The 24,811-nt window shown below is 46.2% G+C and overlaps 1 protein-coding gene across 1 annotated transcript in view; it reads left to right on the forward strand.

Annotated features, from left to right (window-relative positions):
• The window catches only part of OGFOD3 (2-oxoglutarate and iron-dependent oxygenase domain containing 3), a 50,517-nt gene that overhangs the window by 22,193 nt on the left and 3,513 nt on the right, over positions 1-24,811 (forward strand). Inside the window, exons 5-7 of the mRNA XM_015414341.1 lie at positions 7,524-7,588; positions 8,072-8,128; positions 24,457-24,610. Of these exons, the coding sequence (XP_015269827.1) occupies positions 7,524-7,588; positions 8,072-8,128; positions 24,457-24,610 (276 nt within the window). The remainder of the gene's footprint in view (positions 1-7,523; positions 7,589-8,071; positions 8,129-24,456; positions 24,611-24,811) is intronic.

Consider the following 24,811-nt stretch of genomic DNA (forward strand, 5'->3'; position numbering starts at 1 on the left):
TCCCCTGGGTACCTCCATATCCTAGAAAGCTGAGTGATATATAAACTGGTAAATTAAACTGTTAGTAATGTCCAATTAATCTTCTTGGGCTTCTTCTGTGTGTTGCCAAACTTCTTTTCTTAGTCCTGTTACATGTATTCTCTGTTAGTATGTTAGTAATGTTCCTTTGAGATTCTGTTAATAAAAAGGGTCTCTTCTGTGCACATTCAGAACCGCTTCTTTGCGTGCTGGGTACTTTTACTATCGCTGACGTGGAGGAGCTTCCTCTGTTGTCTCTGTTGTCTTCTCCTTCCGGCTTGTTAGATCCTCCTTCGGGTTGTTGTTAATACGCTCAGTTCATGTACTATAAATCCTCTTCCTTTCATGCCCCGGAGGTCCCCATTTTCGAGAATGGTATCAATTTCATTTTCGCTTTTATATTCGCTCCCAGACTCTCTATGGGTCCTCCTCGCAATTGTTGACTTATAAGCGCTTACAGGCACTTCTCGCTGTCACAATTCCAACTTATCTTTTTTGCAAAACTCCCGTCGGATTCACAGCCATAAACAGTCCAAACATTCAACAGCCGGCTCTTGCACACAAACAAATGCCCAGACGGAAGTCCCTCCCTCCTTCTCCGCTCGCTTTTGCCCAGCTCCGACATCTTTTCTTTTTTGTTTACTTTTAGAAAGTTCTTAAAATGTGCTCCAGAGAGACAAGTTTCTCACTTTCAAATACATCAAAGGAAAACATCACTATCCGCTCAATTCATCCCCCCCCTCCTTTCCTACTTCATCTCTCTTTCTGACCCACTAACCAGCCTTTTTATCAGCTCCCACCATCTTCAACTATATGTATAATTTATTAACTTCATTTATATACCTCTTTCTCCATGATGGGGACCCAAAACAACTTACATCATTCTCTGGTCCATTTTATCATCCCAACAGCCATGTGAAGTAGATTGGACTGAGAATGTGTCACTGGCCCAAAATCATCTAATGAGTTTCCAAGACAGAGTGACGATTGAATGTGAGTCTCACACATCCTGGTCTGAAATTATAACCACTACACCATTCTGTCTTTGTGGGTTTACTGCTGTTGTACAGCCAGTCTTAGGTGAGTAATGCAGGACACATGGTATCAAGATACCTGGCAGTTGATCCCAGACCTGGCCCTGATTAGTTCTTTCTGGTAGTTTTAATTCATTAAATTGATGTTTTTGAGAATTGATGCCCTACAAAGCTCTATTTTTGCCATAACCTAAAGTATTAGTCCCCCTGCAAATTAATTGGTAGGTTAATTAATTTAATTAGTTAATTACTTAACATTGATTAAATAGGATATTGTTTAAAATCAATTTTATTGGGTTCTTGATCAGTAGGGTGGGTCCTGTGGATAGTGGGCTAATGGGAAGGAAATAGTGTGTCTTAAATTTGTTAGACCCTTAGTCTGTATCTGATTTCCCCCCCCCCATGGTGTAGATTAATGATTTTTATAATTAATTAACCAATTCAGTTTAGAGTATTTGACTGAGTTAGGAGTTATATATTTCTTATTATTGTTGAATCTCGTGGTCGTAGGGGTGTCAGACCCCCAGTCCGGTTACACTCAACAACTCTCTCTTGGCAGTGATAAGTTTATTGAGATGTATGCAAGATCCAGAAAGTCATTGTGTTAGAACTGAAGACTTTTGACGGGTAGAAGTTTAATATAGATAATTCGAATAAAGCCCCTTCCTTCCCACAGACATACGTCACACTCACACCATGCCTAAAGTTGCCATCCCGCCCAAGTGAAAGATATGTCTTGGTTATCTGCAGCTTAACTTGGCACAGAGAAACTCTCAAGGACACCTTACCCTGAGAAAGGGAAAGGAGGTGCAACTTGCAAGGAAAGTTATGTCTTCTAGAAGCAAAGGTCCAGTTCTCTCACTCATTCACTTAACCCCCTTCCCCGCAGGAATTCCCTCCCCCAATAACTATGCCAACCAAAGCGAGCCCAGCGAAGCATGGTTTGACAAGTGGATAGATTGGAAGGTTGTGGGAGACGAGGGAGGAACAGGGGCCAGACATAGAGAGTAGTTATTAGGTTGGATTAGTAATGTTGAGTTTAGAGCTTGTCCCCATTACTGTTTGTGTAGCTGTTCTATTCTGGGCCAAAACATTAAGTGGGGGAGGCCATGCAAGGATTGGGGATACCAGTGATAGGGGGGCGGGGGAGATATAGGGGTGGACAAGGGCTATTCCTCTAAGAGGAATGGAAGAGGCCAGAGATACGGTAATCCTCGGACCCATCCCAAGGCATGTTGGTTGTGGGGCTAGGATTGAACTGTTTTCCTTAACCAACTTGCCCCTCCTGGGTTCTTGGTCCTTCACCAGTCTCAGACAACCAGGGGGGGGGGGTTGCGCATCTGAGACTCCTTCTCCTTTAGAGCACTCCCAGAACCAGAAATTACCAGCATTGAATGTGTTGGCCTAGTGTGGAATGCTGAGGAGAGTTTGGCTATCTGGCTGGAATACCACCCGCCTAATGCACCAGCATAGATACCCTGCCTGTCCTGTTAGGCACCATATCTAGCTGGGCACTGGAGCACTCCAGGCTATTAGTCTTGGAAGACTTTAGTGTCCATGTTGATGATGGGGTGTCTATCCAGGCCAAGGACCTAGTGTCATCCATGAAGGCTCTGGGACTCTCCCAGTTTATTTCAACTCACACATCAGGCAGGCCACATGCTGGATTTAATTTTTGGGATGGGGATAAATGTGGATCTGGTGGCTGCAGATACAGTCCCATAGTCAGACCACTTTGCCCTGAAGGTCCAGCTGGGCATGTCAAATCCTCAAATGGCGAGCGTATTTTGGCTTGTCCACGAAGCCAAATGGACCCTATGCAGCTTCAGGACACTCTGTGGGATCCAATGCCCCCTGGTGGCTCATTAGGTGTCCTGGTGGAGGACTGGTGCTCCTGGCTTTCCAAAGCCATTGATGAGATTGCCCCCTGGCGCCTTCTCCGCGCTTATACCAAAGCAGCCCCATGATATACCTCAGAGCTGCAGATGATGAAATGATAGCTGAAACGGCTAGAGCGAGTGTGGCGGTGTACTTGTGATGGAGTGACAAGAACATCTTATAGAACATGTCTGAAGACCTATGAGATGGCAGTGAAGTCTGCTAAGAGACAATTCTGTGTGCCCTCCATTGTGCTGTGAAGTCATGCCTGGCATAATTATTGGGAATTAGTCAATCATTAACTTCTCTGCCTCAGGACAATCAGAATGATAGGGAACTGGATATTGGCTGTGAGGCATTTGTGACTTATTTCGTGGATAAAGTCTTATCAGTCTGCCAGGACCTTCCGGCCATAGTTGATACAGTAAGGGAACTGGAAGCTCCTTGTCTGTTTTCAGGTCCAATTTTGGACCATTTCAGCCAACTCTCTCAGGAGGATGTCGACAGGGTCCTGGCAGCTGTGGGGCCAGCCACTTGCCTCTTCAACCCGTGCCCTTCCTGGCTGGTGAAAGCCTGGAAGGATGGCATTTGGGTCCCCCTGGGAGAAATTATCAACTGGTCCCTTACTTCTGGGACATTCCCAGTGGCACTGAAGGAGGCAGTGGTTCGTCCGCTCTTGAAGAGACCAACATTGGACCCTGCAGTCCTAGACAACTACATCCCAGTTTCAAATCTCTCATTTCTGGAAAAGGTAGTTGAGAGGGCAGTGGCTGAACAGCTCCAGGTTTTCCTGGATTATGCATCCATGCTTGACCCTTTCCAGTCCGGTTTCTGCCCTGGCCACAGGATGGAGACGGCACTAGTCGCCCTCATGAATGACCTCCAGAGACACCTGGATCAGGGCCTGTCAATGCTGCTGTTACTTTTAGATCTGACAGCAGTGTTCGACATGGTCAACTATGATCTTATGATCCACCGCCTTGCCAACATAGGAGTTCAGGGGATGGCCCTACAATGGTGTTCCTCCTTTCTCCATGGTTGGGGACAGAGGGTGGCACTTGACAGGAAGATTTCTTAGTAATACCCACTTGACTATGGAGTACCACAGGGGGTGATCTTCCTGCCAATGTTGTTTGTGTGGATGACACCCAACTCTGTCTGTTGCTGGACGGCTGCCCAGATTGCATCCTGGAAAATCTGGCCAGGTCCCTGGAGGCCATGGCTGAATGGTTGCAGCAGAGCTGGCTGAAACTTAATCCAGCAAAGATGGAGGTCCTGTACCTAAGCCGGAGGGGGGGGGGTGAGTCGGGAATCAGGCTCCCTGCCTTGAATGGTGCTCCACTTGTGCCAATCCAGAGGGGGAAGAGCCTGGGGGTGATCCTGGATACCTTGCTTACTATGGAGGCCCAGGTCACCACAGTTGCCAGGTCTGCATTTTATCATCTTCGGCAGATCAGGCAGCTGGCTCCCTATCTCTCCCCTCAGGACTTGGCTACAGTGACCCATGCAATTGTGATTTCCAGGCTTGATTACTGTCAGACTCTCAAGCACACTGTCTTTGGCAGTGAAAGGCTTTATTGAGTTAAAACAAATTCCAGGCATTAATTCCAGGCATTAATAGTACTGTGTCAGTTCTAAAGTTTTTTGGTGGGTACATGGATAGATACAGAAAGTTCAAACTGTAACCCCTCCTAAGACCCACTCATACATCACGTCATACAGCCAGGCTCCAGCGTCTCTATCCCCCCTCCCTTCCCATGGGAATATACAATCCCATTATCTGCTACACAACCTGGCACTAGGAGTTTCAAGGACATCTCCCTGTGAACCAGGGAGAGGCACGTCTTCAAGAAAAAGTTACGCCGTCTAAGATACAGCATCCTTCTTCAGAAGACTGAAATGAAATTATCTTTCTGCAGAAGACTGAAAAGGGGCTCTACTTTGAATGGCCCAACATATCTCCATCCCATTTTTTTCTGGGTTGCAAACCCCTGAGGTTCTTGGTGGAGATATACATGGAATCCCCAGGTTTTAGATCCCACTTGGTCCCCCGCCCTTTGTCAGCATAACATTTGTAATCCTCTTTGGTTTTATCTACAGTCCTTTGAAAATGAGGCCACCCCTGAGTCACTTTGGCCCACCAGGTCCTAGCATCCCCTGGACCTGGATTGTCAGTGTTCAAAGTGGGCAGTGGCTCCCCTTCATAGCCATGCACTGCTTTGAACAGGGAGACCCCAATGGAGCTATGCACTGAGTTGTTGTAACTGTACTCTACATACTGCAGTAAATCATCCCAGTCATCTTGTTGATGATTTATGAAGCACCTAAAAATTGTTCCAACACTTGGTTGATTCTCTCAGTTTGCCCATCAGTTTTGGGGTGGTGGGCACTGTTTAAGCCCTGCTCCACCCCTAGTAGTTTCAAGTTCCACCAGAACCCAGCCACGAACTGGGTACCTCGGTCTGAGATCACTTTGCGGGGTAAGGCATGGAGTCTGATGACGTGCTGCGTGAACATCTGGGCCAGTCTCTTGGCTGTGGGCATCTGCTTACACAGTATGAAGTGTGCTTGTTTTGAGAATAAGTCCACCCCCCCCAAATGGTAGTCTTCCCCTGATTTGGGGGTAAATCCATGATAAAGTCCATCAAAATGACCGACCAGGGTCTGTCTGAGGTCTCTAGTGGCTGGAGTAGTTCTGGAGGCTTCCTGGGATGATGTTTACTCATCAGGCACATCTGGCATGAGGCCACATACTTAGAGATATTCCTCTGCATTTGGGGCCACCAAAATTATCTTTGAATCAAGTTCAGGGTTTTTAAGTACCCAAAATGCCAAGTCATTTTATTGTCATGACCCATAGTCATTACTCCCCCCCCCCTCAGGGATTCTGGAACAAACAGTTTCCCATTCTGGTACCAACATCCATTTTCATTTTGGGTGAGGGACCCCTCCTTCTCAATGTCTGCTTTGTCCCTGCCCAACAGGGCAGACCTGAATTTCTCAGCCCAAGCATCCACCTCTGGCATTGGTGCAGCTTTCGCCTGGCTGCGCATCACCACTGCCCCCCCAGCTGGGCAGGCATGAACATTGTATTCACCACCTCCTCCCTTTGGCTAGCATGCTGCAGGAAGTGAGACAGCGCATCAGCCAGGAAGTTGGATTTCCATGGGTGGTGGTTGAGTGTGAAATGAAACTTAGAAAAGAACTTCGCCCACTGTAACTGTTTTGTGCTTAAGCATTGGGGGGGCTTTGAGGGCTTCCAAGTTTTTATGATTGGTCCAAACCTCAAAGGGGACCCTCACCCCCTCCAACCAATGTCTCCAAGTTGTAAGGGCTAGCTTTATAGCCACAGCTTCCTTGTCCCACACTGCCCAGTTCCTTTCAGCACTGGAAAACCTTTTTGACACATAAGCCAATGGGTGCAACTTCCCATCTCTTCTGGAGGATTGCCCCCTCCCATGGCCACATCCGATGCACCCACTTATACCACAAATTGTTTAGTCTCCTCAGGGAGGTGCAGTTTGGGTTCTGAGGTGAACAGAGTCTTTAAGTGTTCAAATGCCTTTTGGCATTCGGGGGACCAGTGCAAGTGGCTGCTCCCCTTCTGGTACTCCAGTCCCTTTGCCTTTGTCTTTAATAGGTCCATTAGGGGGAGGGTGACCTGGGCAAAATTGGAGATGAAGGGCCGTCAGAAATTTGCAAACCATAAGAATGACTGGAGCTACCGTCTCGTCCTGGAGGGCTCCCTTTTTCAGCCCTGGCCTGGTGGAACAAGCTTTCACTTGAGTGCAGGGCCCTGTGGGACTTATTATCATTCCGCAGGGCCTGTAAGATGGAGCTGTTGAGGCAGAGGGTGTCCAATGAAGTCAACCTCCTACACTGAAGTCGGTCATCAATATTCGGCCTAGATCAAGAAGATCTCTGGACCCAACCAGCTGAAACTATGTTTGTGTTTATACACAGCTGTTTTAACTAGTATTACCTAGTTTTCAACATTATATTAATGTATGTTTTTATCTGTTTATGATATGATCCACTCTGAACCCACTTGCAGGGAGGGAGGAATACAAATCCAAATAAACAAATAAATAAAATTAAAGGCCAAAACAGCTGTGGAAAAGATCCTGCCCCTTCCCCCACCTTTTACTAACAGAAACCAAGCCTTTGAAAGGTGGCAGTACTGTGTGGTTGTCTAGCAATGGTCACAAAAGTCATTATTTTATTAATGCTAGAGGCACTGCTTCTATTACTTGGGGAGGGTGAATTAACACCCTTGTCTGGGGTGTTTTTCAGGTTTGTAGAAAGATCTATCTTGTCTTTTTATGGCCCCAGTTTCCAGCTTTAAGTATCTACAGGTTTAGCCATGTTGAGAATTAGATACATAGATGCAAAGGTAAAAAAAAGTTTTCGACCATCAAGAAATAAAGTATTGAAAATAAGTTCTTATGCTTCATGTAATATCTGGGAACCCAAGGATCAGGAATCTAGCCTGCAGATAGAAATTATTATTTTGAAGAAAAGCAAGCAACCGTACATATTTGTCTTCAGTTTACTGATTTCTGTTTCTTTCTGTTTGATTTTCCTTTCCCCCAGGCTTCAATTCTGGATTTGCACTCTGGAGCTCTTTCTTTGGGAAAGCATTTTGTTGACATGTACAGGTAATGTGGTGGTGTTGCCTCTTTGTCTCTGTGTCCTTGGGTACTACTAATTTTGATGCTTTTAGCTTCTTAGCATGTGTTGGGTATTTGTAAAACAGAGGTCAAGGTCTTTAGGAAATAGGTGTATTTGTCTGCCTTTGCCAAAAGTTATGTGGTATCAGTCACATAAAATTGTTTCAGTGAATTGAACCTTCAGGAGGACAGTAAAAGTCTTGCTGCCTACCCAGGTGCTAGATGTAAGAGCCCCCCCCCCCCCCCGAATGACTAAATACCAGTACCATGGCATCCTGCCTTTATGGCTGCACTAATCTTTATAATTGTCATTTTGGAATTATTGATTTTTTAAAATCATTGCATATTATGAGATGTAATCTGGGTAAATTTATGCTGTTTGCGAAGAGACTTTTAAGTACTGACTGATGCAGAAATTTAACTTGCATTTTCCAGAGAGTATGGCTTAGTTTTTTACTTGTCTGTCTTTAGATATTTTGGAGATAAAGTCCACAATATATTTTCAGAAGAAGATTTTCATTTGTACAGGTAAGAAAACCCTGTAATTGTGACTTCTTTCTTTCCTCACCCCTCTAATACAGCTTTAGTCTTGTTGATAAAGTGCCTGTTAACATTTTAGAACTGTATCTGGGAAAGAGCATGCCTAAATGCAGCAAGATGCTTGGATTATTTACAAGATGTATTGGGCTGGGTCCATTGGAAGGACTGCGCAATCATTCCTCATCTTCTTGGCTTCCCTCTCCCCCAAAAAACTATTTCTGACCCTGAGAAAGTTGGTTCCTGGGGACACGGGACGTGTATGGAGTAATAGATACATGGGTCAGGAGGATGCACTGAGGAGGAGGAAGGGAGTGTAATTGCTTTCTCCTTTAGTCAGTGGAATTCCAGTCATGGCGGCAGGAAGGAGTGATTTCGCCCTTTTCCCCTCTCCAACCTATTTCTTCATGGGGCCCTGTGGCCCTGGCATCAGACAAAGCAGCTGAAGGGAGGGGAAAACCAGGAAAATCAGTGATCAGCAGTGCCTTCTGTTGACAGATTGTGGGATCCAGCACTTGGCAGAGAAGAGTCCTTAAGTTTGCATAGTGGAAAATGTAGAACTTAACAGTGTACCAGTTTGCTTAATAGTACAGGGGGAAAATATCTTGTGGCATTAGATCAAGTTGTCACTGAGCTATGCAGGCTGACACAAGTGGAGAGCAGAAGCATTGTAGAAGATAGCTTACCAGGTAAATAGGGACTTGGGAGACAAACTAAATTACAGGATTCAGGAGAAGGTGGAATAGTATCAAGGCTGTTGCTGATCCAATAATCTCTCCCCTCCCCCATCCTGCCACTCAAACAGTCCAGCTGTTATCTGAGGGAAAGCTTTATTGGATACATCTCCACACCATTAAATATTCTATTTCTGATAGCCAAGAGAAAGCATACTGTAGGAATCCAAAACCCTGTGCCGAGGAGAGAGTCATCCTGGCCATAATTTAGGTTTCTGGAAAGAAACTGCGTAGTATCTTTCTTTCTCTTACCTATCTTTATTTTGAACCCAGTAACATATCACCATTTCCTTTCCAAGGAGGTTATTCCAAAAGCTGACAAGTGTAATAGTTAAACATTAATCATCAATATATCTAATTCTCAATGAGCCACCATCTGTGGGTATTTAGGTCCAGTTACAGGGCTCTTTTTGCAGCAGGAACTCCTTTGCATATTAGGCGACACACCCCGAATGTAGCCAATCCTCCAAAAGCCTACAGAGCTCTTCTTACAGGGGGCTACTGTAAGCTCTTGGAGGACTGGCTACATTAGGGGTGTGTTGCCTAATATGCAAAGGAGTTCCTGCTGCAAAAAGAGCCCTGGAATGGAACCATGGAGAGAGAAGACAGATCTTTCTACAAACCTGAGAAAAGTCCCCTAAAAATGATAAAAAGAAACACCTATTGCTTTAAGAAACAGATACCATTAGTGTCTGTTGCTAGGCAACCACAACAGGACTCGAACCTTAGCTTCTGTCATGAAAAGGCAGGGGGATGGTGAGGGGCTGTTTTAATTTTTGAGAAAGGACTGGTAGGGGCCAGGCCCAGCAGTGGCAACTTGGAGACTTGCTACCATGCACTTTCAGGTCTGCTGTTCAACATCAGTCACCACACTAAAGCCAGTGTGATGTAGTGGTGAAGGTTTCTCATTAGGATCTGTGAGAGCCAGGTTAAAATCCCCTCTCTTCTGTGGAAACTCACTGGATGGCCTTGGTTGAGTCACATACTCTCAGCCTAAACTATCTCACAGGGTTTCTGTGAGGGTAAAATGGAAGAGAAGAGAATGATACAAGCGGCTTTGGTCCCCCTTTTTGGTGAAGGCGGGGTATAAACGAAGTAAATATCAATATGGTAGGGGAGGAGTGAGGAGAGGAAGCAGTAGGAAAATGTGAGAATATGGGAGTTAACTAGGAGGAAGGAAAGAAGAAATAGTGTGGTGTGGATATAGGGGAAAGTGAGGTGCTCCCTGCAAGTCCTTGTATGTTTCCTACCATGCAACTGGGCCCGTGTGGCTACTGGCTACCACTCAACTGGGCTATAGTTTTCCCTTGTGGAGGCTGCCGGGGGGAGGGAAGGCTGAACACAGAGGAACAGAGAAAAGTGGGGTGGGTGAGAAAGAAGCGAGAAAAGGGGAAAGGGTATGTGGTCTTGCAGGGAAAAAGAAGAAGAAATAGTGGGGAAGGGGAAAATGGGACCTTGCAGGTCCCCTACCTGTTTTCTTCTAAATTCTAACCACAATGCATTTAATATGCCGTTTATAACCACTAGTTGTTGCACCTACAGCTGCCTTTACCTCGAATTGTGTGTCTCTTCTGCATTAATTCCTCTAAACATGTAGAGTACCCATGTTTTTTCTCTTGAGTTCTCTTTCCTAAAGAATCCAAGCTCTTCTGACCCTTGTAATATGACACATCAGTCTAATTTTTTAATATCTGTATAAGCCTGAATGCATCTTTTTTATGCACATGATGAAAACTGGATGCAGTTTTCTAGTTATGGCCTCCATAGTACATTAAGCAAGACTTTTCTGTCTAAGTATGTTCTGTCCATTGGCAAAAGATACTCCACCCAACTCATCTGTGTCTCTGAGGTGTCATTTGAAAAATCTGGGCTTAAGTATATATCTGTTTAGGTTTATTCTAGAGCTTCCTTAGAAGATCAGAATTTATTCTCTGGAGAGGGGTCAACACTTCTCTAGAGATGTGAAGGGCTGGAAAAGGTTTTGCCCCCATTTTTGTCTGAGGGCCTTTCTCAGTTTTCCTAATGGACAAATTGTAAAATTACGGGGAGCCTTGAAAGCTCCCTTTTGCAATTCAGTTAAATCCATTTACAAAAACTCGACCAAAACCCTTTCAAATGAATTATACCCTGCTTTTTTTCACAACACTTTGCTTTAAGTGTCCTATTGAAAAGCACTTTTACTCCTTATTTCCATTAAACAGTCAAGCATGGATTTAAAAATGTAGCTTGATGAACGCTAAGTAAAAGTCACCGCTGAGCATTCCTGACTGTCTGCAGTGAAACAGCATGGACACATAGTGTTGATCAAGGAGGATATCCTTAAACAAGTTAGTCCTCTTTGCTGGAGGTCTTGAAGAGTCCTTCGGTTTCCATTAGGCAGCGGATCCCCAGAATGTGCACTGCCTACTGTGCAGAAGCAGAACATTTCAAGAACTCTTGCTGTTTTTTTGTCCACCATTCTCTTTTCTTTTTTTGTTAGCAAGAGAATTTTATCTTTGCCACTGTGTTCCTTTGTGTCCCTGTTCCTTTTTGGAGATATCTGCAGTTAAAAGCCAGGGGGCCAATAGGAGATCTTTTGCTGACTGGTAGATTTGCCTATCTTGTAGTTTGCAGAAATCACTTAATAACCCAGAGCTGATCACCAAATGACTGCTTCAATTTATTTTATTATTTATTTTATTTTTGGGATTTATATCCCGCCCTACCCATACGGCCCTACCCATAAGGCTAGGGGGCAAACAGCTATACCTTCTGCCCTTGTTAAAAATTGAAACTTTTAACTACACTATAACACTTCTGACTTCAAGGAGTATTTAGCCATTTGATAGGGATCAAAAAATTGTCCAGCTTGCCCACCATATCTTTGAGTACCCATTGAGCAAGAATGGCATGCAAAGCTTTTTGGAAAAAATAGATTTGGTTCTTAAACTGATTTGCTTGTGTTAGAGAGCTTTTCTTCTTCTTATGTGCTGAGCCTAAAGCCATTCCTCAAGCTGTACCTAGAACAGGTTAAGCTTGTTTATCGATTTCTGGTTTATGGCGACACGCTGGTGGATGGACCTCCTGGGGGTGCAATCTGCACGCTAGCAGTTAGGAGGGGGGGCGGTTGTTCGTCATCACCCTGGAGCCTTTGCGAAAGGCTCCTAGCAATGGGACTTTTGGAGGGTGGCCTCTTCACCAGCACGTTGCTGGGGAATTGAGGCACTCTCCTGCCCCGACGGTCCTGCTGCTGTGCGTCCAAATGGAACTAGAGCTGCTGACTGGGACAAGCGTTGGAGATCGAGCGTTTTAAACTGACTTTAAGCGAGGCGTTATGACCAACAATGAACAGTGAGTCGAGTAAAAGTGAAATGCTGGTAATTTAAGAAGAAAGCCCTCCCCTGGGAACGGCGAGAAAAGCGAGCGAGGGAGGGGGCCCTCCCACACGCATAAACTAAAAAGCGATCTAACGGGGGGGGGAGCAGAAGTTAAAGCATTGAAATCTGTTTTAAGAAACTTTAAGAGCGCGGATAAGCGTATGGGCGAATTTCAGAGACTATAGCAAGTTTATACAAAAGTAAACAATCCATAAAAATGGCGTGGAAAAAAGAGAGAAAAACAAGCAAAAGTGAAACCACCAGGGAGCATGAGCCCATGGCCAGAAGAGACCACTGAGTTCTCTAAGCTTTTGGCAGACTCTTTGTGCCCTCTACTGGATCAGATAACTAACATCAATCAACAGCCGACAACTTTAAATCAGAACTTTGCAGCTCAGCAGCTCCAACTGTCTCAAACTACAAAACAGATGGAGCAAACAGCTGAGAAAGTAAAGAAAATGGATGCAAACCCTAAAAAAGTTAAGAAAAATACTGTAAATGATGCTCTTGGGGTTGTCTTTAAACAGTTAAAAATGGTTAAAAAGATAAATAATTTAGCTTAATCGACTATGTTCAATGTAATACTAGCAACTAAGATTAACACTTATATAAAACCCCCTATACTTGGGTTTTAGTTATTAGTGGCTTTCTTTCCTTTCTCCCTAGATGTAGATTACCCTTTCCCTTTTTTTCTTTGTAGTTTATAGAAAATGCAATAAAAAATCCCCTCCGGGGGGCATTAAAAAAAAAGCTTGTTTATCTAGAACAATAGCTCACTTGGATCCAGGAACTAACCAATAGATAAGCGGTGTAATGTAAATAACCTATCACTGGGAGTGTGTGTTTGTTGGGTGTGGTGTTTGCAGGCTTTATAAGCAGGGCTCAAGCCCTGCTAGCTTATCTTGTAGTTTGCAGAAATCACTTAACCCAGAGCTGATCACTGCCGTGTGTCTAGAACCCAGTATTTAACACTGGTGACAAAGATGGGATCCTGTTGAGGCAGCCCAGTGCCCACCAGCACCGCACCGCGCACCAAGCTCCAGTGCCATGTGCATCACATCGCTCCCGGGACCATGGCTGCTGCTCCAGGACACTTTGACACATTGGACGCCACCGCTGAAGACTGGGAGTCTTACCTCTCCTGGTTCGAGTTTTTTCTCGAGTCCTCTGGGATCAAGGTGGCAGCAAAGAAGCACGGCACTTTCTTCCAAGTCTCTGGCCACTTGACCTTTGAGATCGCCCATTTGCTTATCACTCCCTTGGAACTCAAGGACACCGAGTACAAGACGATTTTGGATCAGCTAAAGGAACACTTCTCTCCAAAACCATCCATCATCACTGCCCGCCACGCGTTCCACACACGGAACTAGGCCGTGAACGAATCAATCACAGTCTTCTTTACAGCTCTCCAAAGGATCACCTGGCACCGAAACTTCCACGACCTCAAGGACGCGCTTCATGACCAGCTGGTTTGCGGCCTGAGGGATGAGAGGATTCAAAGGAAGCTCCTCACCAAGGGCGATCTCAAATTCAGGGAGGCCATGGAAGTAGCCCTCGCCACGGAGGCTGCTGATCAGTTCACTGCAGAGGTCAGGCAAGTGAAAGGCCCGCCATTATCGTGGATGCCTACCACCGTGGCCCACCACGTAGACACATCTGTCCGGGGGGGGGCACCTTAGGCCTGTTGGTTTCACCCTGCGGGACTTACAACAGAACAAAGTGGCTGCAAGGGGGTGGGCAAGTTCCGAGTACAGTACTGGAATTTTGATGGACTTTTTGACTTGCTGGTTGTGGGAGGCAGTCGCACAAGTCTCCTAGGACTCAGCTGGTTCGCGCCCCTGTGGTTCTGAGTGACCAGGGTGCACCACGTGGCCACAAAAGGCTTTCAGCGGGTGTGTGACAAGTTCCTGGCAGTCTTTGATGGTTGCTACACTGGACCTCCCATTTCACTACTGCTCAAGCCAGAGGTGTGGCCCATATGCCTAAAGGCTAGGTGTGTCCTGTTCACATTGAAGCCTAAAATAAACGTGCAGCTTCATCGGCTAGTGGCCCAAGGGGTTTTAGAGCCAGTCCCACATGCCCTCTGGGAAACCCCAATTGTGACACCGGTGAAGCCTAACAGGGACGTCCGCATCTGCGCTGACTACAAATGCACTATAAACAAGGCGCTGCAGGACCACTCCTACCCGCTTCTGGTAGTTAGCCACATCTTGGCCTCTCTAGCAGGCGCCAAGGTCTTTGGGAAGCTGGACTTAGCACAGGCCTACCATCAGCTCCCGGTGGATGATTTGACCATGGAGAACCAAATGATAGTGATGCACAAGGGCGCATTCTGGGTGCAGCGACTGCAGTTCGGGGTCAGTGTAGCACCAGGAATTTTCCAAAACCTAATGGACGCTCCCTTTAAAGGAATTCCCGAGGTACAGCCCTTCTTCAGTGACGTTTTAATTGCCGCCCCTATGGACAAGGACTTCGCCAGAAGGCTGTGCACCATTCTGCAGCTGTTCCAAGCAGCTGGCCTCGAGGTGAAGTGGTAGAAATGCCTCCTGGTGTCAAGTCCTGATCTGTTGCGGCGGGACTGCCTAGTGAGGGTGGATGGTGGCCGAGGGAATTAGAGGTGGGCGGTGAGGGGCAACCTCAAACTCCTGGGTCAGCCGGCCGTTACGCCATGGGCAGGGAGCCCCCATGGCTTGTTCCTGTTGAGGTTCTATCTCTCTGGGTGTCCTCTTTGGCGTACTTCACACTCTCAGGCCCCTGACCCACATAAGCCCAGGCTGCATCCTCTCCAGTTTCTCCCCCTTCCATCTCTTTATTCTAATCTTTGACCCCCACCCCACCCTACAGCAAGCCGTCCATTGGGCCGGTCAGCCTGACCCTCCCAAGGAGATCCAGCCTTCCTCCTCCCAGTTGGGCCACCAACACTGCCAGAGTCGGGCTCCTTCCCCGCCTCGCCCTGCTTTGCCAGCTGGCATTCCCTGAGTGGGCTAGGGAGAGAGCAATCCTGGCCCTCCTTCAAACCCCTTGTGAGGCTGTCCTGGCGATAGCTGCCGAAACCAGGGGACACAGGTGGTGCCTGTTCCCAATATAGGTTTCAAGCCCACCCCTGGGACCCGGGGGGGCGGGCAAGTGGTTGGTCTTCTCCTTTGATGATGGGGCCAGCTGTCCTGCTGTCGGTGGACTGGTAAGGCAGGAGGGTGAGACAGGGGGGTCCCTCCTGACACCTAGGCATTCTGTGGGTCGAGTTTCTGGGATTCTCCATTGATACAGAGGGCATCCATCCAGGCCCAGACAAGGTGCGCGCCATTGTCGACATCCTTGCACCAAACTGCAAGCTGGAACGCCAGGCCTTCTTGGGGATTCTGAACTTCTATTACTCCTTCCTGCCCCACAAAGCTGCGATCGCTAAACCACTTCACTGCCTCTTCGACAAGAGGTCTGGGGCCAGAAACAAGAGTCTGAGGCCAGAAACAAGCTACCGTGTTCCAGGCCATCAAGGAGCTGCTCATCTCCAACACTGTCCTGACCCATTTTGATGAGGCGCTGCCCGTCATCCTCACCTGCAACGCATCCCCATACAGGGTAGGAGCCATCCTTGGACATCAGCTACTGGATGGCTGGGGGGGTGTGTCCCTGTGATACTACTCCCACACCTTGTCTTCGGCTGAGCGAAGCTACAGACAAATTGACAAGGAGGCGATGGCTATTGTGGCGGGGTAAAGAAATTCAACGACTACCTCTATGGGTGGTCGTTCACCATCATAACAGGCTACAAGCCCCTGCTGAGCCTGCTGGCTCCGAATCACCGGACCCCCCAGATGCTTTCATCCCAAGTGCTGCAATGGTCAATCTTTCTGGCGGGATACCAATACTCTCTCCTCCACCACCCAGGGAAAACTATGGGACTTGCTGACGTCCTCAGTTGCCTGATGCTCCTCTTCTGCGATCCTGATCCTGCTCCCGCGCACCAAATCCTATTCATGGAGGGACTTCCTGACCGCCCTCTGCAGGTAATGGACGTGTTCTGCCACACCGTGAAGGATCGGGTCCTCTCCCATGTTTTGGGCTGGGTGGGGAGGGGCTGACCCACCAGCCAGGTGGGCCCAGAATTTTCAGCTTTCTCCTCCCACCAGGACGAGTTATCAGCCCACAAGGGCTGCCTACTGTGGGGGAGCTGGGTGGTGGTGCCCACTCCTTTTCGCCATCGGCTCTGCACGAGACGCATATAGGAATTGTGCTGATGAAAGTCCTGGCCCAAAGTTATGTGTGGTGGCCAGGCATGGATGGTGAAATAGAGGCCTGTGTCAAGAGCTGCCAGCCTGTCAAGAAACCTGACCAGAACCTCCCAGGGCACCAGTGCAGCAGTGGGAATCCACCCACAAACCATGGTCCCGGCTACACCTGGACTTTGCTGGCCCCTTCCAAGGCCACCAAATGGTTGGAGGTGGTGCCTGTCGCCTCCACCTCCTCCAAGGCAGCAATCCGGGTCCTCCAATGGATTTTCAGCACGTACGGTCTACCTGACATAGTTGTGACAGACAACAGAACAGACTTCACTTCAGGGGAGTTCCAGGAGTTTATGGGCCGCTATCTCATCAGGCACATCCGCTCCGCTCCTTTTCACCCGGCCACCAACAGGCAAGCTGAGAGGATGGTGTGAACCATGAAGGAGTCCCTCTGGCAGATTGTCCACGGAGACTGGAACCATAGACTCACGGCTTTCCTTTTTGGCCACCGAGTGACCCCAAGCACCTCCACTGGCCGCAGCTCTGCAGAACTCCTCATGGGCAGGCGCCTAACTACCCAACTGGATAGGCTGCACCCCGATCGAGCCCCAGAGCACTGCCCATCTCCAGAGAGCCAAGAGGCACCCAGAGGTTTGCCCCCCGATGACCCCGTCTACGCAAGGAACTTCTCCTGCCTAGATTCCTGCCAAAGTCATCCAAGTTACCGGACCCCTGTCCTATGAGGTGTCTACCGACAACAGCCAGGTCCTTTGTAGGCACATAGACCAGCTCCGCCACCGTGTCCCCCCAGCTGAACCAGAGTTGCTGTCAGCAGTCTCAGAAGTTTGCGATGCGGAGTTGCCACAGCCACAGGAACAGGAGCCCGTGAGAGAGTTTCCAATGGGCAGCGAACAGCCAGACGGACCAGCAGGCACAGCACCTGAGCAAGTGGCCACAGACTGTCCCAATGTCATGCCAATGCCACTACCGTCCACCAGCAACATCAGACCGAAGCACAGAGACCATGACCCCTCTGATAGAACCGTGACGTTCAACCCCGTGAATGACGCAAGCCTGCCTGCATAAGAGACTTTGTCTGTTAGGAGCTTTAGAACCTAGGAGGGAGTGGTGTTACATACTGAGCCTAAAGCCATTCCTCAAGCTGTTCCTAGAACGGGTTGTGCTTGCTTCTCTACAACAATAGCTCGTCTTGATCCAGGAACTAACTAATAGATAAATGGTGTAATGTAAATAGCCTGTGTGTGTGTGTTGGGTGTGGTGTTTGCAGGCTTTATAAGCAGGCTCAAGCCCTGCTAGCTTGTAGTTTGCTGAAATCACTTAATAAACCAGAGCTGATCACTGCAATGCATCTAGATCCCAGTATTTAACACTTCCCAATGGATGTCATCTTTTTCAGCTGGCAGGAAAATAGCATTTGGGAAACAGTGGAGAATCACCTTACTATAACAGCTCCTCTCTGAATTGCAAACTGAGTCTGCCAAAGATGCTTCTGTCTATGTTGACCATGGATTTTGCGATAGTGAAAAAAGGTGAGAGATGATAGGGGTTGGGGCTTTTCCCATTATACAAACATGAAAGAAAGTCTCAGATGTGTCACCTGTATGCTTAATAGCTTGCTAAGTGTGGAGTACAGAGACATTCCCAGTGTAGCTTTATTGTGCAGGAAAGAGTAACAGCAGAGCTTGTGAAGCTCTACCAGCATCCAGAGGACATCCATAGCGGGACAGTTTGGATGACATGTGTTGCCCTGCAAGAGCCTTACACAGCATCTATAAGGCTATGGACTGTACGATAAGTGTGCCAGGGAACTGGAATGTGTGGTAACCAGATGATGGTACCAACCTCCTGGACTGTAGGCATATGCCCAGCCGAGGGAACCCTCACCCTGAAGCAGTGTGCCAAGCCAGAAGTGGACCCGTGGAATACTCAATGCCTTTCACCCCTGCAGGCGGCAAACCAGCCTTCTTGACACCATAAACAAGCAGCAACCAGCAGCAGTTCACTAAGAAGAAGCTATGCTCTGCACAGGAAGCCTAAGTATTCTTGCAGACTCCATAGAAAGACTTCTTCTCCATCACTCAGGCACCTTCCCCCACACACACCTTTGCCAAATGCTGCACATACTCTTCATCGTAAACAAAAGGACATGCCATGAGAGGATTAAGCAGCTGTCTCGTCCACCCGCCATCCATCCTGATAATGCAGCTGTTGATCGTTGGGACATTAAGACTAACAACCGTCCATGGAGCCAAGACATTACTGCTCTTTTCTTTCCTTTGTCTTTCTAAAGGTGTCACCATTAGTTGAATATCATTGCAATTGCCCAACCATTAATCCCATTCTCTCAGTCATCCCCTGACCATTGGTAACTGGATTTTTTAGATTTCCTGGGGACTATGTGACTGGTGAAGCATACCCTTCCCAGTCATTTTAGAGTATAAAAAGAGAGCATCTCTCCATTGCTCTCTCTCTCACTTCCTACCTACCTGACCCCACCCTATCTTTCTGTCTCAATTCGTAGTGCTGTTTGGAGTCTCCCACGTGCGTTGCTGGACAACACAGGACGTCTTCCCAAATGCCTCGCAGCCAATATCCAATTCTCTAGCATTTGGTCTGCCCTGTGGCAGAACAGTTATAGACCAAATCGTCCTAAACAATTGGGCTGGGTGTGACCTTGCAGATGCAATTGTGGCCACATAGTACTCTCTCTTCACGGCTTTGACTGCCATCTCATAGGATCTCATAAACATCCTATAAGATGCTTTTGTAGCTTCATCTAGAGCACGACACCACCGTCTCTCTAGCCGTCTCAGCTCTTGCTTCATAAGCCGCAACTCCTGGGTATACTAGGGGGCGAGCCTAGAGTGCGAGCACAGAGGGTGCCGGGGAGCGATCTCATTGACAGCTGAGGAGAGTTGTCTATGCCAGTCCTCTACAAGCTCATCGGTGATTGGTGAAGGACTGAGAACCCAGGAGGGGCAAGCTGAGAGAGAGCTACTGGCTCCCTTTCCCACACCCAGGTCTTGGTCACGTACGCCATGTCTACATTCTGTTCTTGCAGAAAGTCCCGAAGGACCATGGTCTTATTGTTTATAGACCTGGCGTTACACAATGTTGGAGTGGGGTTAATCATCCTAGCCCCACTACCAACATCCCATGGGATGGGATGCAGGCTGGAAGGGGGCAGAGCTATTCTATTTCTCTGCCCCCTTCCCTTAATTCCCTGCCTGGTCCTACCACTATACTTTCCCCTCTCCAGGAGCACTGGAATCCTGTGCCCGGACCTCGCCGCGTCCCGTGGTCTACGCAAGCCTCAGACTTACTGGAGCCAGGGCCTTTTCAGTGGTGGCTCCACACTGGTGGAATTAGCTCCTGGATGACATCAGGGCCCTGCGGGACCTTTTACAGCTCCACAGGGCTCCTCCAACAGGCCTTCAATTAGGAACCGCCACTGACGACTGAGCCACCTGAACATACTATGGCTCGTATGATACACTGCTGGATATTGCCTTCCATGTATAATTTATTGTATTTTATTGTATTTACTGTTTTATTGTATTTTAATGTTTGTACGCCGCCTTGAGCCAGTTCCCTGGCAAGGCAGAATATAAATTGAAAATAATAAATAAATAAATAATAAACTGTCATTGTCACACACATCTGTACCTTTGTCAGAGATGCAAACTGATTTAAATCAGATGGGGGGGACCCAAACCCAACATTGTGGAGAGATTATAATCCTATAATAAACTGTTTCACTGTTCTCCACCACTGAATTTGCTCCAAAACTACATTTCTTTAAGGTAATTTTCAGTTAAATTTGTTTAATCTGGCCCCATTGATCTCCTGATGGCACCTGGTATTTTTGGCCACTGTGTGACAGAGTTTGGACTGGATAGGCCATTGGCCTGATCCAACATTGGTTTCTCTTATGTCCTTAATACATTCAAACGGTTCCCCCAAAGCTGCAGTGGGTTACAAAAGGGTTCTTCCTTTGTTTTGGTTTTCATGGTAAGGTGAGTGAGTCACTACTTGGTCACTACTTCAAGGGGATGGAGTTCTGATTCCTGTAAGTACATAGTGATTCACAAACATTATATGATTGTGGAATATGGGTCAAATACTGCAGGATTCTCTATAAAGAAGCTTCAGATCTTGGGTGGTCCAGTTGAATTAACTACCTCCGTTACGGGCATCTTTTAAAAACATATCTCACTGTCAGTTAAGGAGAAAGGTTGTTTAATACACAGCAAGGATATGTTGTGCTGGAAACTTTAATTTTAAAGGATATTTGAAACAGGAAAACTACAGTGGTGGAATCATGGGCCCATCACCATGAGCCCCATGGGCAGTACTACATTGGGGATCACTGTGTCAGGACCCACAGTCAAGCAACTGAGTACACGCTTCTTCAAAGGTTATACTTTTATTGCCAGTACAGTGGTAGCATGAGCATAGTCACTGTTAGGAATAGTGAACCCCTAGACTCAGGGAGAGATATAGTAGATTCAGAAGCACCCCTCACACACACTACAGGCCAATCGGCCTGACTCCCGCAAGCGGGAACAATTACCTGGGCCGTTAATACTAAAAGCTGGAAACCGAAGGATGAGTTATGTGGCGACACTACATCTGCAGCCCAAAAGGTCAGAGATAAGGAAAGGAGAAGTGCAGGGAAAGGAATGCGGCTCAGGCTGGTACACAGAAAGGAGGGGCCCCTTAACCTTATGGCAGCATAGCTGACACGTCCCTGGCAGTTCCCGGGAAGGTGATCCACACACCAGCGGCTGGGGGGGGATTGTCCGCCACCCCCCTGGAGCCTTTGTGATAGGCTCCTAGCTATGGGGCTTTTGAAGGGTGGCCTCTTCACCAGCGCGATGCTGGGGAATTGAGGCACTCTTCCGCCCCCACGGTCCGTCCGTTGTGTGTCCGCAATGGCACTCAAGCCGCTGACCGGGACAAGCGTTGGAGATTGGGCATTTTACATGTACCTTTGCTGAGGTCTCCAGACCAACAATGAACAGTTAGTTGAGTTAAATGAAAACACTTTGATTATAAAAGAAAGCTCCCCTGGGAACGGCGAGATTAGTGAGCGGGAGAGGGCCCCCTCCCATACGCATGAACGAAGTAATGATTTTTTTAAGGGGGAGCTGAAGCATAAGCGTGGAAATCTGTTTTGAGAAACACACCGGAGCACCAATAAGCATTTGGGTGAATTGCAGAAACTTTAGCAGATTCTTTTTAAAAGTAAACAATCCGCTAACATGGCAGGGGGGGAAAAGGAGAAGGAGAGGCAAACGAAACTAAAACCACCTGGAAGTATGAGCCCACGACCGGAAGATACCACCGAGTTTTCTAAACTGTTAGCAGACTCTTTGTGCCCTCTGTTGGACCAAATGATGAACATCAACCAACAGCTGACAACATTAAACCAGAACTTTGCAGCTCAGCAGCTCCAATTGAACGAAACTAAAAAATTGTCAGAGCAAACAGCTGAGAAGGTGAAGGTAATGGATACCAAATCAAAAAAGGTTTAAAAAGGGTGCAGTCGTTGGAAAAGAAGCAAATTTCTTCTGAATCTCAGCTATTGCAGATACAAATGGAGAAAGCCAACTTCGTTCTTCGATTTCAAGGAGTCCCTTAGATGAGAATCTAAAACAAATGTTGAGTGAGGCATTGGCTCCAATTACAGATTTAAAAACGGAATATCTTACAAGCGAAATGGATGTAGTTTATAGAGCCTATTCCGTATACATCAAAAAGAATAATCTGCCTGGAGAGATAGTGGTAAGATTCTCAAAGAGACATGTGAGGGATCGAATTCTGAAAGCAACATCAGGAGTACCCTGGAAAATTGGAGGCGTCATGGTTCAGAGATGCAATAACACAACCTCAGCTGACTAATTGGAAAAGAGCAAGGATGACCAGGTATGGAGATATAACAACTAAAAAAGGTATCTTACCCAAATCTGCAATTGAACATAAACTAGGAAGCAAAGTACCCTGGTTCCTTTATTTACAACTCAAACATGCCACAGAACAAACACATATGAAAGAAACGATGGGAAGGCCTCGCACAGATTTAGAATTTCTTTTTCACAATTTTGAACACACTGACAAAGGGTTGATATCAGCGACCTACCAACTTCTAAACTCAACAAATTTACCAAAAGATATCTCCTATCAAAAGTTATGGCAAAAAGACTGCAAAACGCAACTTGATGATAACTTTTGGAAGGAGGTTTGGGAGACTAAGCATCCTTATCCCAATTCTATACCATTGGAGATGCAGGACTTTAAAATTCTAACAAGGTGGTAGCTGACCCCTCAACGTTTATCCCGCATATATCCAACAAGTTCTCCAAAATGCTGGAAACAATGCAATGGAACAGGCACATTTGCTCACTTATGGTTGGAATGTGAGAAGATTGCTGGATTTTGGAACGACATAAAGTCTATCATTTTTAAAATAACAGGTATAACAATCCCATTAAACCCGGAAAGTCTTTTTTTAAAACATTGGCCACTTCACATTGAAACACACAAGCATAAACAGATCTTAGATATTATGATCTTCGCAGCCCGTACAGCAATTGCCACTTGCTGGAAAGACCCAAAACCTCCAACTGTGACACTGTGGTACCAAAAATTGTGGGATCAATTCCTTATGAATTCTGTGACCAGCAAAATAAATAAAACAGCACTGAAACCAGTGCTTAGACCCATAATGGACAAATGGACCCCTATACTAGAATTTTTAGCCTCAGAGGAATACCTACCTTCTTCTTGGCAACACATGCAGAAATGGTTGTAATTGTTCTTGCACTTTGGTGATCAAAAATGGATTATATCTCTTATTACTTTCTAGAATAAGCTCATTTTACACATGACCTATACTCACCTATGGATTTATATATAACAGAACCAAGAGCCTTTCAGACAACATGGCTTGTTATGCACAGCAGTTATATTTGCTAGAAAATAGTTGTATTTTACTTAGATATGAAAAATTTTGACTCTGTTAAAGTTTATTTGCTGGATTATTGTACTGAATTCACATGTTACTTGTTATTTGTCAAAATCAATAAAAATTATAAATTAAACAAAAAGAAAATTGGAGGCAACATCATCAGGATTTTAAAAGATATCCCATTCGAAATAAGGAAGAAGAGGAAGGAATATAAAGACTTGATCATGTTTTTACAAACAAACAGCATTCCTTATAGAAGGTTGGTTCCTGAAGGTGTCCTTTTCAAAATTAAGGATAAAAAAGAAAAGATTGACTTTGTTTTCAAAGCACGGGAGTTTCTGAGTCTGCAACTGGGAGAGTCTGGTGAGGATGGCAAAGAAGATGGAGACAGTAAACCTAGCGATATAGCTACTTCCTCTAATTCTACTTCCAAAGAGGACTCTACTTCCAAGAAGGGGGCAGCGGCCCCCAAACGCGATTACCAATTGAGGATTAGAAAGGATAAAAGAAAATGAAGGCTGAAGAACTCTGAATTGTGCCTTATAAGCATTTATTAAATGTTGATGCTCTTGTGATTTTCTTTAAACAGTGAAATTAATAAATATAAAGACAAATAATATAGCTTACACAACCATGTTCAATGTAATCATAGCATTGTAGACTAAAACTGATTCAAGCTGTTGTAATGATCTCCTATACTTGGGTTTTTAGTGGTTTTCTTTCCTTTCTCCCTTAGTTGTAGTTCCCCCCTCCCTTTTTTCATTGTAGTTTATAGAAAATGCAATAAAAAATCCCCTTCGGGGGACAAAAAAAAAGTGTACTAAGGATTGGTCTGTGTATTTTTCTAGATGACTTTATGCAAGGTGTGCTATTGCCCTTCCTCTGCAATATAGAGTTTCTGTAAAGCGCTATACAAATGCCATGCATTACTATTTACAAATGGAGGAAACATTGTTATGTCCTGGGTCATTGTACAGAGTCCCAGTCTGTTAAAGTTCTGTCTTCTCTTTTGCAGTGAATTAAGGCAGCGAATTCAGCAACAAATAGCTCTCTCATTTGGTATCAGCTCCTCTTCCATGTATTTGACCAAGCCAACCTTCTTCTCCAGAATAAACAACTCTGAAGCCAAAACAACCCATGATGAGTACTGGCACCCACATATTGACAAAGTAAGTGGGATGATGAAAGAAAATAATATCTGGTTTTCAAATATAGTCTCCAGTGTACTGTTTTCTATTTTGGTGAACTGGTACTGTAATTATTGCATTCAGTTAAGTCTCTGAGCTCAATAGTGATTGTTCCCAATTAAGAGGGCCTACGACCGGACTGTAAGTTACTATTCCGTTTTCCAGATGGAAAAGTTAGGATTT

This window comes from Gekko japonicus, unplaced genomic scaffold (assembly GCF_001447785.1).
Source record: "Gekko japonicus isolate JY-2015 unplaced genomic scaffold, Gekko_japonicus_V1.1 scaffold152, whole genome shotgun sequence".
Classification (NCBI taxonomy): domain Eukaryota; kingdom Metazoa; phylum Chordata; class Lepidosauria; order Squamata; family Gekkonidae; genus Gekko; species Gekko japonicus.